The sequence below is a fragment of the Osmerus eperlanus genome, chromosome 7, assembly GCF_963692335.1.
Source record: "Osmerus eperlanus chromosome 7, fOsmEpe2.1, whole genome shotgun sequence".
In the NCBI taxonomy this organism is placed as follows: Eukaryota; Metazoa; Chordata; class Actinopteri; order Osmeriformes; family Osmeridae; genus Osmerus; species Osmerus eperlanus.
In genome coordinates, this window is record NC_085024.1 from 12,513,323 (window position 1) to 12,526,334 (window position 13,012).

The following is a 13,012-nucleotide window of genomic DNA, read 5'->3' on the forward strand; positions in this document are numbered from 1 at the left end:
TTGTATTATCCTGTCAAAGCAAGAGGGATATAGGTTTGTCATCATACAACACGAAACGTTTTACAGTATATTGCTTTTTTATTATTATTTCCACAAGTAATCCATATAATATTTACAGTAGTTAGAAATATATGTTATGACTATAAAACTGAATTGACAAAAAAACATTTGAATGGCACTTATGGGACAACATTTCACAGGAGACAAGATTTTTCATTGCAGGCATGTAATTAACAGTATTTAATTCAGTTTGTCTATTTAATGTATTTAAATGTTAGAGACACTTAAAAATGACCATGTAACATCCCAATATAATCAAGAACAATCCTAATCCAATTAGGATTAGGATTGTTAGGATAGGATAGGACAATTTATTCAAAAGAAAGAAGTGTTAGTATAACAACTTTACTGTAGTATTACGCAGCACATCTGAAACATCTATATTCAAAATCCAAGTATCATGAAATTGTAATTAAATTAGATTTAGCTGATACAATTTCTAATATCACAATACCCCAGACATCAAAATACATTACAGTTATTTATAAAGTTTGTAAAAAATTATAATTAAATGTAATTATTGTGCATTGGTATGAATCTCACTATCAGTGCAGTTGTGCTTATTTTCGTGGTCATCTTGCTACACTTCATATTATTTGAAGTTGAAATTAACATTGATGGTATTTGCACAAATAAAACTATGTGAAGTTGCAGAACAACTAAGCAGCAAAGATCCAGTACTATCAAGAGCCAGATCCAAGAAGCACCCTCTTATGAACCCAGAATTTCTCCCATCTGTCTACATGCAGTCCATCAACTTAGCAGTATAAGTCTGTCGATAGCATATTCTAATGTAGTCTTCAGCAGTGATTTTCCTACTTCTTCACTTGTATCCAAGCAATTAAGGCTCTAGTTAGGTTTCTTTCTCTATTTGCAGAGACAGGAAATAACAACATAATACCAGTCTTGTTATACTTCTACAAGGAATCATATGTGATGATTGTCATCAACTGTTTTAGCTGTGTGAACGATTTAACTATGACATGGACCCTTGGAGAATCTCCCTTTGACCATCACTCAACCCCACCTTGTATCAAATGGGGGTCAAAAAGCCCTTAACTACAGATTCTGGATCAGATGTTTCTCTTCCTGATTCATACTGCAGTTATTGAACCCTAATCCCAGATTTGTGGTTAAGGGGAACCTCTTTAGCAATCACCTTCAAAACTAGCACATGAAGACAACTGAATCAAAGGTACTGGGAGGTCAACCGACCTCCATCTTTCAGAGGGTCAGGCCTCCGAAGCACATGTACTTGACATCTAGGTACTCCTCGATGCCGTACTTGGAGCCCTCGCGGCCCAGGCCCGACTGTTTGACCCCACCGAAGGAGGCCTCCGCGGTGGAGAGGAGGCCCTCGTTGACCCCTACCATGCCCACCTCCAGGTTCTCCGCCACCCGCCAGATCTGACTGACGTCCTGTGAGAAGAAATACCCTGTGGGAGATGGGGTAGGCAGTTAGCAAACGGCAGTACAACTGAGGTGCCCTGAAACCCAAGAGGGTTGGGACACTGTTTGCTTTTCAAATACATTCAAATTATCCCAGAGGCCCCTCTGAATAAAAATGCTGTGAACTGTGATAGCTTACCTGCTAACCCCACGTGAGAAGCGTTCGCAATGGCAAGTGCCTCCTCCTCTGAATCGAACCTGGGGTGGAAAAACATAAAGGATACATCCCACATCCAACACTTGAGACGAAACAGAGCAACGTTTTCTAAGGATTGAGCAGGCTCTCTGACTGACCTGATGACTGGTATGAGGGGGCCAAAGGTCTCCTCCTTGGTGCACAGCATGTCCGTGGTGACGTCAGCCAGCAGGGTGGGCTGCATGAAGGAGCCGTCCAGACGCTTTCCCCCCCTCAGCACCTTGGCCCCCAGCGACACCGCGTCAGTCACCTGGTGCTCCACCTGAGAGAAACTCATCATTAACAGTGGCCATGACAGTTAACAACCCAAAGCCTAGGCCTGCTTTGAACTCTGTAAAAAATACATCTTCTCTCTTCCAAGCAGGCGTTTGACTACACAGCTGTAATCAATTAAATCTAAACCAGTTGGAGACCTGACAGAAAGGGTGGCCCGTTACCTTCTCAGCAGCGCGGACGTTGATGAGGGGCCCCTGGGTGGTGGTGGGGTCAGAGCCGTGGCCCATCCTGAGCTCTGCGTCCATGGCCAGGCCTAGCTTCTCCATGAAGCGATCGTGGATGCCACTCTGAACCAGAAAGCGGTTGGAGCACACGCACGTCTGGAGAGCGGGGCGGGAGAGTTATGAGGTTGTATTTATAACATAAATGTACATATATATAAAAATATATATATAAAAAATATAAAATATAAAATGTATTATTATAAAGATGTATTTATTTTATTCATCTTAGGTTGAGTGTAAAACAAATTATTTACACAAATGCCTTACCGACAATGGTTAACTTTCTACCTCAGACCATGCCAAATTCTGTTAAACAACAATCCTTTTGTTGCAGCAATAAAAAATACCTTATCCTTGCTGTGCCATGAGTATACAACTTAATTGTAAGACCTCAGAGGAAAAAAGCTCTCTGTACCTGTCCTGAGTTCCTGAACTTGGAGCCCATGGCTCCTGCTACAGCCTTGTCCACATCTGCACTGTCAAACACAATGAAGGGAGCATGGCCGCCCAGCTCCATGGAAACCCTCTTGACGGTGTCAGCAGCGTGTTTCAAGAGGATCTGGGGTAGAAGGTGACATACCAGAAAAAACACTACCGATTAGGTGTGTTACATTTGCATGCGTAGGTAACACCTGTTAAGGCGTGTATACAGAGCTGTATTAGAAGGATGTGAGCATAGTTCATCTACAGTGCAGTGCCTCCTTTTAACACTATTTGCATTTTCAATTATACTCATGGCATTCAATGGCATCCACCATTAGTTTCCATCCTGTGTTCTTGGCCTAACCATGGACAATACACTGACAATAGCACTTTTAAATTGTAGTCTTTTGTTTATAGCAGTTTGTTAGTGGTGTGAAAAGTAGGGATGCGTATTGATGAGATTTTAACGATTCCGACTCCTTATCAATTCCTGCTTATCGATTCGATTCCTCATCGATTCTCTTATCGATGTTCCCCTCTACAGCCATAGGTCTGTGCGTCCTGCACCCCCCCCCCCCCCACACACACACACGTTCTAAATGAATTTCTCTAACTGGCTTTGACTGGCTCTGAAATGAGCTAATACCTACCACCTCTAGGCCTCTTCAGGCCTCTGTTTTCAAAACAAAATCTAGTCGGAGATAGAAACTTTCAGTTTCCTTGTGTTCAAGCTTCTATTACTCAACACCAGTAGGATTTACAGGGGTCCTAACAACAGGGGAAATAACTTCAGTGTCACCTTTCAAAAGAGACCATTTACATGCATGTACTCCAAATGGTTCAACAACAGCTTTCAATGTACTTTGGGTATGTTTAGGCGTTTTCAGGCACATTGAACAGGTCTATTAAAAGGTTAAACAATTAAAATGCTAAGTTTAATAATGGATTAAAAATCGATATGCTCAGTTTAATAATGCGACACGCGCACGTTTGCTGATAACACACGCCGCCCCGATAACGTGAAATGATCAATAAGATCAATACTAATGGGAGACAAATGCCGGAGCTAAAATGTATGCTTCAAACGACGGGACAGAAGATAACTAGATCGACTACACACAATAAAGGCAAATTTCTTCACACAGTAACAAGTGGTTGTGATCACTTTTGAGCAGTTTAGCTCTACCTTAGATAGTTAGAGATGAAGCGCGAACGTTAGCTGCGCTGCTGCATGCATCGAACACATGACGTTCCAGTAACTTCATTCCATGCTGTGTGTTCAAATGCTTCTTCATATTTGTAGTATTTCCTCCCTTCGACGAAATAGACTTTTTACACGCGTTACAAGTGGCGTTGTTGTCATTTTGTCGTGTGAAATACAACCAAACTTTAGAACGCTTCTTCCTAGTTGCCATGTTTGCTGCAGTCTGTCTATGCGCGAACTTTTATAGTTTATTCAGACAGACGTTCGCGTGTCCCATTATTAAACTGAGCATATCTATTTTTAATCCATTATTAAACTTAGCATTTTAATTGTTTAACGGCACAGAGAATCGTTAACAGAATCGTTAAGGAATTTTCCTAACGATTCCAAGGAATCGATTCACTGGGAACCGGTTCTAAACAAGAACTGGTTCTCGATACCCATCCCTAGTGAAGAGTGACTGCACGGCCCTACCTTGCCTGTGGCGGTAGAGCCAGTAAAGGAGACCTTCCCCACCAGGGGGTCTGTGCACAGGACCTCCCCCACAGAGGGGGTCTTCTCCCTGGAGCAGGGCACCACGTTGAACACCCCAGCTGGGATCCCCGCCTGGCTTGCCAGCTGCGCACACACACACACAGAGGATGTAATGACAGTACATTTGCGGCAGGACGTTCTGGTTGGCAGGAGGACGCTTAGGTACTGACCTCGGCGAGCGCCAGGGCAGAGAGGGGCGTGTCCTCGGCAGGCTTCACCACCACCGTGCAGCCGGCCGCCAGGGCAGCGCCAACTTTCCTGGTGATCATGGCGCTGGGGAAGTTCCACTATGCAGGGGAACCACAAATGCATTTTATTGTTGAAGACAATGTTGCTGAGGTGACAGTTACCATCTATTATTGGGGTAAGAGGGTGACAAGTGTGTTCAGGAGGTGCGGTGCATCAATCAAACTTTTATTTATTTTAAATTTAAAACACATTCCACTCATTTAAATCAAATTTCCACTCATCCCATGTAGCAGTAGTTCCATGTATCGGTGGTGCATCATAGCCCACACAAAGCCTCCTTCTAGTTCTGCTCACCGGGGTGATGATGGAAGCCACGCCCACTGGTTGTTTGAGCAGCAGGATCTTGCGGTCCTTGAAGGCCGAGGGGACCACGTCTCCGTAGACGCGGCGTGCCTCCTCGGAGAACCATTCCAGGAAGGCGGCAGCATAGGCGATCTCACCCAGAGACTCCTTCATAGGCTTGCCCTGAAAGACAGACACGGGACCAACACCACATGGTGAGAGATCCACACACATGCCCAGTTACAAAACACGTTGTTCGATACACACACTGACAGTTTTCTCTTTCAGCACAGTTGTATTCACTTAAATACTGTATGTTGCCAACTAATTTAAAAAAAAGACTGATGGTACCAAGGCTGCCACATACAAATGCCTGGACTTTGACATCTCCCTCAGTTGATTATTTCTTCACCTCGAAAGACCCAGGAACGAGTACTCACACATTCAAACGTGATAAGCTTAGCCAGGTCCTCCTTGTGCAGTGTCATCAGGTCGTACCATTTCCGCAGGAGCACACTTCTCTCCTGGGGACCCAACAGACCGCAGAGAGAACTCAGTGAGGTGAAAGATCCTCTTGAGTCTGTCTGGGAAAAATCTTTCTATCGCCGGCCGTTCGGCTCTAGCCCTGGGGTGCGTACCACTTGTCAGGACATCAACAAAGGACTTGGCAAAGAGAGCCCGCACTTGCAGATCTTCATAATAGAATGGATGTAGGTCATTGATATACAGTAGTAGCCCATACATTGAACTTGTTAATGTCAAGGGTGTATTCATTGAATAGTAGTTCTAGCTTTTACAGTCATACAAGCAGATTGTGTTGTATTGTTTTGTATAAAAGGTATTGGTACAGTGGAAATAGAGAAGAGACACAAAGATACAGACATACTGAGGAAGGAACAGGATATGGATAGACAAATGAGCGAGAACTATGGGAGGGGGTTGTTGTTCAATTGCTGTCACTGGAGTGGAAAATAAAGCTGGCACAGCAACTATCTTGGAAGAAGACAACTGGAAAAAACAGGATTCTCTCAAAAAGACAAGATGGACCTGCATGTTCGGTCAAATTGTTGGGTGATTTATTAAATGAGTGTGAGGTCAAGTCTCCTAACTCCACAATCATTCTTAACCAACACACTTGTGTGACCACTTCCCTGGCAAGCTGATTGCAAGATCAGTAGGACTCAGGAAATACTTACTTCTGAATACATATTGATCCTTGACTCCGAATTATACTTGTGTAAACAGCATGACATGGTTGCATGAGCATAAGTATAGTAATTACCAAGCCATGTATATCGTGCCTATCATGGTGCATGCATATAAGCATGCTTCAGTATGGTGCCTGCATATACTGACGTTATACCTGTAAAGACGATTTGCTAACGGAAACGTTATTTTTTTAGTTTGACATTAGTGATTGCAATATAGCAACTGACCTCCACAAAGTCCAGCAGCATTTCATAAAATGTTACAGTGCGTACGTACAGTGTTTGGTTGGGAAGCCAAACAGTGTGGCACATGGATGTAGTAAGATGTAGTTCCTTTTGAAGCAGTATTGGTGTTCATGGTTGTAAATAATCACATGAAATGACCGTGCATTGTAGACAAGATAATGCAATAATGCATGGCAATGGACACAGGGTGACCTTCTGTGACAAAATAGACAATATCGATCGCATCCGGATTGCAATAACTAATGTTAATACCTTGGCTGTGTATTGCTTCCATGAATAGAATGCCTTGTAGGCTGCGTCGACCGCTGTTTTAGCTTCGGATGGACCGCAGTCTGCTACTTTTGCGATCTCTTCTCCTGTCGCTGGGTCCAACACTGAGAAGGACGAAGCAGCAGATATCCAACGCCCGTCTACATAGCCCTGACTACGTAGCAGTTGTGTAGAAATATCGAGGCTATACTGCCGATGCATGACAGTGGGCAGGCCTGTCAAAACCTGGCGGAGAAAACAGCGAGTCTGTATTAAACAGAAGCTACCCATTGCAGTTTATGTGCTTTGTCCTCGAGGGTATGCAAATGGAATGCTCGCGTTTTGTTTGTGAAAATCTTCTGCAGGCAGTGCTGAATTTTAGCTATTTTTTTAAGAGCTATAGGCTATCCACGGATAAGTCAGTTTGAACCGGTCTCGAAGGCGGTCTTGCTAAACACGTGATCATGCACTAACACAACACTGGGCTTCTTGAGCAATTCTCATTCTGTTGTATTTTCCCGACTATGCAAATGCTACATTATATAATAGTATCAATACATTGCAACCTGTTTACAACTGGTCTTACATCCAACAACCCTTAAGGCTATAGAAGAACAAGTCTACGTAAAAAATTACATAAAGGTCAATATCAACTAAAATGTACATTGCAAATAATATATAGTGGAAGACTTTACATCCGTCAGTTCCATCGATTGTTTCCAGCGTCTGCAGGAGCTACTTTCGCATGAGCCTTCAACGACTATCATCAAAACTACGCCCTCGCAATCCAACCCCCGCCTGCTTCAAAACGTGAACACATCCCCGAACGTGATTATTTAATGTTTTTCCTTTCCCATCGTACACAATTCAAAGAGAAATTCCCAATGCAATTTTCATTCAAAAAGCACGTTTAATCGGTATGCAAATCACCATGTCAATAACAAACAGTTCAGTGGCAGTGCTACTTTAAAAATAACACCGATTAAAGAAACAGAACTAAACAAAGTCATAATACAAAATAAACAATTCTAGTCCTCATGGTACTTGATGAGCTAATTAATTAAAAACGTATGTACACATTTACATATAAAAACATTTAGTTCTACAAATGTTAAAGTAAACAATTTGGCAACCCATGAACTTCCTTTTAAAAACTTAACCACAACAATAAATACTCAAAATCTATTTTCCAAATCTTGCCATTTTGACCTGCAAAACGTTCTTTAAAAAATGTCATGGTACAGTCAGGTTGTTAATTCCATCTTGTTTGGGAAATGATCCCAGCATTCAATGGGCATTTGATATTGCCAGTCTGTGCACACATTTTCCTGTGCACACAAGGAACAATGAGAAACATTCTCCTAAATAATCCATAAAATGTATTTTCTATGATTTATTGAGGTAATTCTCTAAAACAATGGTGGCAAACAAAGTACAGATTCCGTAATAGCTGGTGAATTACATTGAAAAAATTAAATAAAAGATCAGAGTCAGGAATGAAGATTACACAGTGAAAACTAATGTATAAAAAAAAGAAGAAAAAAAAGACAACAAAGTAGGCGGAGATAGACTGGCGGTTATACCATAGATTCATACATTCTCTTGATATTCCTTTTCCAGAACATTCATTTACACCATTGGTGCTAACTGTCCAAGGTTCTTTAAGAGATCAGCTGCAAAAAAACCAAGGAAGACATTGCATATATTTTAGACCATTTCCATTTTATCTTGTATAAAATATTTTGCTGAGATATACATGTTTATATCAGGTGGTTTCGAAGCAGAGGCTGCTGTCATCCCTTAGATTAAATCTTGTACAATCCAAACTAAGCATACTACATTTGCTATATGGCATTGACTACTGATCTGAGAGCTATAACAGTTGGCCACTTGTACATATGTTGCTAGGATTTAGTAAATGTGCATTTAAGAGGACGGAAAAACTCACCAATTTAACTGTCTTCTTGATGAAGTCTTTTCTACCAGTCAGGTCATATGCAGGGTATGTGTCGTACACCTAGGGTTTTAGAAAGGTTACAGAGATGCATCCCTCAACAGAACAAGCCAATCATATCTGTAGAAGCCAATTAGGACATTGTGGAAATGCTCCTTCAGACTGACCTTCTGGCAGATGTGCTTCATGGTCATCTCCTCCAGGTTGGCGTCTTTCAGTATGCTCTTCAACATCTCCTTCAACTGCTCGTCCGAAGGAGGCTTCTTGATCATCTTGATCAACGGCTCGTCATCGTCTGAGTTGTCGTCAACTACTATTTGAAGATGGAGAAACACAAACCAAAAATGTCTAAATGAATAAAAAAGGATGACTTTTGTGGAGAGGGATAAACTGGAGATGTTCCACTTATGTTCTTACCTGCGTCTTTGTCCGTGGTTATTTTCAGCCTGTTGCTGCTACTGTCTGCTTTCTTAGTCTTGGCAGCTGGCTTGGCCGCTGGCGCTTTCTTCGCTGCTGGTTTCTTTTTTGTCTGAGAGCAGAGATTATAATAACAGTTTTCAAGCCACAAGCTCCCCTTTAACCGTCCCTTCTTTCCTCTGTCCACAATAGGTTATCAGTGAATACTTGAATGACGAGTCTCTCACCTTTGTCGCTCTCTCAACTTCACTGTCGCTGTCTTTCTCGTCTTCGTTGTCAGATTGAGACCTGGACTCCGAATCCGACACAACCTCTTTTGATTTCTTTTTCGGGGGAGCTGTCACCTTTACCGGTCTCTTCTTGACAGGTGTGGTCTTCTTACATGTGGCCTTCCCTTTGGCGGCTGGCTTCGACTTGGACGCCTGCTGGTAAAGAGGTTAAATTCACCTGAAACTTAAAATGCTGAAAATGTATTTTAGCCTGTCTCTCCTGTACTTTTAGCAGCTTGGGGGGGGGGGGGGAAGCAGACAGCGCACCTTTTCCTCTTCTTCATCCATGTCATCATCAGAATCGTCCGTATCTTCACTGGACATCTCCTCTTCCTTTTTGGCAGCTTTCCCACCCTTTTTCTCTGCCTCTGACCCGTCCAGCTCTGCGGTGACCCCTGGCTTGTCCTCTTCCTCATCCTCGTCCTCATCTTCACTGCTGGAGTCAGTGACAATGGCTTTGGACTTGCTCTCTGCTTTGGGCTTCCTGGGACTAGCACTCTTGGGTTTGGCCTTGGTCTTGCCTGTGGAGTCTTTGGAAGAGATCTTCTTTTTGGATTTCTTTTTCTTCTTCGAAATTACAAGCTGCAGAGGGGACATGTTCCAAATTGAAGCACATAGATTTAGAACAAAGTTTCTATGGATCGTGGTGAAATAGGTAATCTAACTATAAAAGGCAGAAACGTCCATGTGTCTGTTTCCCGCATGAAGCAGGAAGTTGTTTGAGGAGCGGTTTGCTGTTTGCGATAAACAAACATACACACATTCGAAAAAACAGTTTTACACGTTATGGTTCCAACATGACACACAAGTGCTAGTCAGCTACTTTCACCGCACCTTTCCTGTGATTTTGGGCGCCATGAGGAAAGTCAGGATTCTCTCTGCAAGAACGGACTGGGTCCCTCCCCTCTCCAGGTCCAACACCTTGCAGATTGTCCTCAATTTTGTGTTTGTTAACCTAAGTAAGGGAAGGAAGAAGTCCTTTATGTGGGAGACAACATTCTCAGTTCCCACTAATCTACTGAAAGTGAAAATCACAAATAAGTCACTGCTAAAAAAGATGTCTTCAATGGAATTCACTTAAAACTCAATGAGGGGGAGTCCCGTACTACTTACTTTAACAGCATCTTCTGTTTTTTGGCATAGAGATCACTGTCGACATCAAATAGGAAGCCATTGAAAAGTCGCATGTTCTTTCTCATATTTGAAACCTGAAGGAGAACCACATCATTACCCGACAGGTTCAGAACAGATCATTTTAACAATACTTCAAGCGTGAGGCAACACGTCATCAGAGAAATTCATAAATCTGATTTTTTTTTAAAGTTATGCCACAGTAGTAAAACTTAATGTAAGGGTATACTAACAGCTCCAGGTCTATCAAAGAGAATTTTGTGGAGAGGCTTCAGATCCGGAGGTTTCATCCTTCCAATTTGGTGGTTTGCTCTTGCAATATCTCCCAGTTTATCTCCTTTGCCTAAGAGAATGTCAGATAAGAGAGTAGCATGAATCTAGACAGCTTAACTCAAATTCAAAAGATCAATGGACAAGACCAAAGTTGTGTCATACCATTTTCAATCTTAAGACGCTCCTTTGGTTTTGCAACTTGAAAATCCAATCTCTGCACAGTCTTCTTCTCCCGCTTCCCTTTAATGATGTCGTTGAGATCTGAAAGCAGGACCGGTCACCTTCATATGCAATAATTACTATCAACTTCATACTTAACATCACTTGATGGCAGATGCATCTAGAACATGTGCTATGGTATACACAAGAATTGTGGAAAGTTATCAGCCCCAAAAATGAGGTGGTTTGTTGAGTAGGCAAAGTCCATTACTTATTCATTCTAATTAGACATGAACTATGATATCATTGTTTGCAGTGCTGGCTTTGAAAATCAATCAAATTAATAAGTGATCCTCATTATTTTGCTTAACCCACCAAACGTTTGTTGTCGATTCCGTGGTTTTCTGCGACCATCCATGGAGTGATCCTCGTCAGTTTTCTTTGGTTCCTCTTTTCCCTCCTCCTCCATTGGCTCCACCTTCTCATCTTGATCCTCAATCATGTTCACACACTGTGCATCATTTGCGGACATGCCCTGAATTGGAACACGTACACTTCGTTTTACTACTTGTATGAAAGAATGAGTTTGATGACCCCGTCAACATCAAGATAACATAATTCTGTAGATATCCATCATTGGGCTTTACAATGTTTATTTACGTACATTTACTAGTGCATTACATTCCTTAACTAAAACAAATTAGGTTACATTACATTAACGTTTTTAATGCAATTTAACTCTAGATATGATCGGCAACAGTAACCGGTTCAAGACCTGTAGGTCTTTAAAATACTTGACCCTCACTGTATGGATGGTAGCTAATAACAACTATCAACAGTAGACATCACTACCTTGCTAACATTAATTACTAAACTACCGTCTTAGTTCTGCTTGTTTGCAAGAGTTTAGTGTGTGTTGACCAAGCCTTTTTCCTATTTATCTTTAAAAACAAAATTGGCGCGCAGCAGTTGCTCAGCGCCAGCCGTCAAATTTTTGCCATCATCATCACGCAGATACTAGCATCCCAGTTCAGCTTACCAGTAACTACTGGTTAATATTTGTAAAACAACCAGCTGACTTAACACACAAGCTAGCAATGTATAAATACAACGACTTATGGACTTTTGGATAGTTAGCTAACGTTAGCTCTGTAAACACCGCGTCTAGGTAAGGTTAGCAGGCTAGCCAGCACTGTAGTTAGCAAGCTAGCGTCGTTGTGCCCATCACATATCCCGTCACATATCCCGCAAATTAGCTATGTTTGAAAAACACACAGATTTTAAGCATAGGTTAAAAACACGTAAATGCTTCCTTTGTAACTAATGCCGACCAACATTGAACTTAGCTAGTTACGTCTACATTATTGTTATAGAGAGGCAAACATGATGTCTCTAGACACTTTACCTTGATGTAAACAATGCGCTTGTGTGCCTCCTGCTTATTTTTTTCCGGTTTCCAAATGGCGGTTTGTGAAGTGGGTGGGTATCAGCTCTGAGGGAACCACATCCCATTCGACCAGAGGGGATGACGTCTTACAAAGTTGAAAAATGAACCAATCCACATGTTCCATCCTTTATATTTGTATTCACTTGTGCTGCTTCGACTTGCCAAAGCCACTATCATGTGAAAATGTACACTTTGTTCGTTGTCTGTCGCAAAGCCATGGTAGTGGTCTGTCCAACCCTGTTCCTGAGAATAATTCTGGTTATATAGCGTCAATCCGAGTCTAGCAGCTCATTTTGAAAAATGCATGCAAATACGTGAAATGTCGTCTCGGGGGGGGGGGGTGGGGTTGCTTTGTACACAGCAAATTTTGGTTGGCCCCACCAAATCTCACTCCAAATCACACAAATTCACTCAAATCTCACTTTTTTGAAAAGTTGGCAGCCTTGTTGTGTATGCACGCATGATGTTTAAACCGTGCAAAAGTAGCCTATAAGCATATTAATGTACAAAGTGGTTTATAGCCTATAGGCAACATCTGAAAAGGTGTACGAACAGCCGTAACCTCAGGGCTGCCTATAGGCTAAATTTCCACAAATTCATGTAGCTTATGCGGCGCCGTTAGCTAGAGCTGTAGCCTACATCTGCGTGAACACAGGTGGAAACCCCGCAAATAAAATACGTTGATATCTCATTTTACAGTCTGGTTGGCTTTAGAAATTATCTTAAACTGATGTGAATTGAAATTCAACGTTTAAATGCGGA

General features: G+C 42.0%; 2 protein-coding genes across 3 annotated transcripts; both read right to left on the reverse strand.

The window, feature by feature from the left end:
• Nucleotides 1–356: 356 nt before the first annotated feature.
• Nucleotides 357–7,402, reverse strand: aldh5a1 (aldehyde dehydrogenase 5 family, member A1 (succinate-semialdehyde dehydrogenase)). Its single transcript, XM_062464943.1, has 11 exons — nt 7,296–7,402; nt 6,604–6,846; nt 5,338–5,421; nt 4,910–5,080; nt 4,537–4,653; nt 4,307–4,450; nt 2,621–2,764; nt 2,143–2,301; nt 1,804–1,967; nt 1,649–1,707; nt 357–1,496 (listed from the first exon to the last, which is right to left on the reverse strand). Exons 1-11 carry the CDS (start codon nt 7,365–7,367, stop codon nt 1,285–1,287), a joined length of 1,569 nt encoding a protein of 522 aa, XP_062320927.1. The 5' UTR covers nt 7,368–7,402; the 3' UTR covers nt 357–1,284.
• A 580-nt stretch (nt 7,403–7,982) lies between these two features.
• Nucleotides 7,983–11,222, reverse strand: dek (DEK proto-oncogene). Of its 2 annotated transcripts, none has more exons than XM_062464945.1 (11): nt 11,179–11,222; nt 10,807–10,905; nt 10,605–10,714; nt 10,354–10,448; nt 10,075–10,195; nt 9,508–9,822; nt 9,199–9,396; nt 8,972–9,083; nt 8,722–8,864; nt 8,549–8,617; nt 7,983–8,273 (listed from the first exon to the last, which is right to left on the reverse strand). In XM_062464945.1, the coding sequence occupies exons 1-11, from the start codon at nt 11,219–11,221 to the stop codon at nt 8,262–8,264; spliced, it is 1,317 nt and encodes a 438-aa protein (XP_062320929.1). In that variant the 5' UTR covers nt 11,222; the 3' UTR covers nt 7,983–8,261. The 2 variants fall into 2 exon arrangements, with proteins under 2 accessions (XP_062320929.1, XP_062320928.1); XM_062464944.1 differs by having other exon boundaries at nt 8,722–8,867.
• Between the last annotated feature and the right edge of the window lie 1,790 nt (nt 11,223–13,012).

Excerpts from the sequence above, each read along its gene's own strand:
- aldh5a1 (XM_062464943.1), bottom strand. The coding sequence starts at position 7,367 with ATGATAGTCGTTGAAGGCTCATGCGAAAGTAGCTCCTGCAGACGCTGG. Across the intron at positions 5,081-5,337 it reads AGCTTATCACGTTTGAATGT|GGCAAGCCTATGAAGGAGTC; the intron begins GTGAGTACTCGT and ends TCTGTCTTTCAG. Across the intron at positions 1,497-1,648 it reads TTCTCACGTGGGGTTAGCAG|GGTATTTCTTCTCACAGGAC; the intron begins GTAAGCTATCAC and ends CATCTCCCACAG.
- dek (XM_062464944.1), bottom strand. The coding sequence starts at position 11,221 with ATGGATGGTCGCAGAAAACCACGGAATCGACAACAAACGTTTG. Across the intron at positions 10,906-11,178 it reads GAATCGACAACAAACGTTTG|ATCTCAACGACATCATTAAA; the intron begins GTGGGTTAAGCA and ends TCCTGCTTTCAG. Across the intron at positions 9,084-9,198 it reads AAGTTGAGAGAGCGACAAAG|ACAAAAAAGAAACCAGCAGC; the intron begins GTGAGAGACTCG and ends CTCTGCTCTCAG.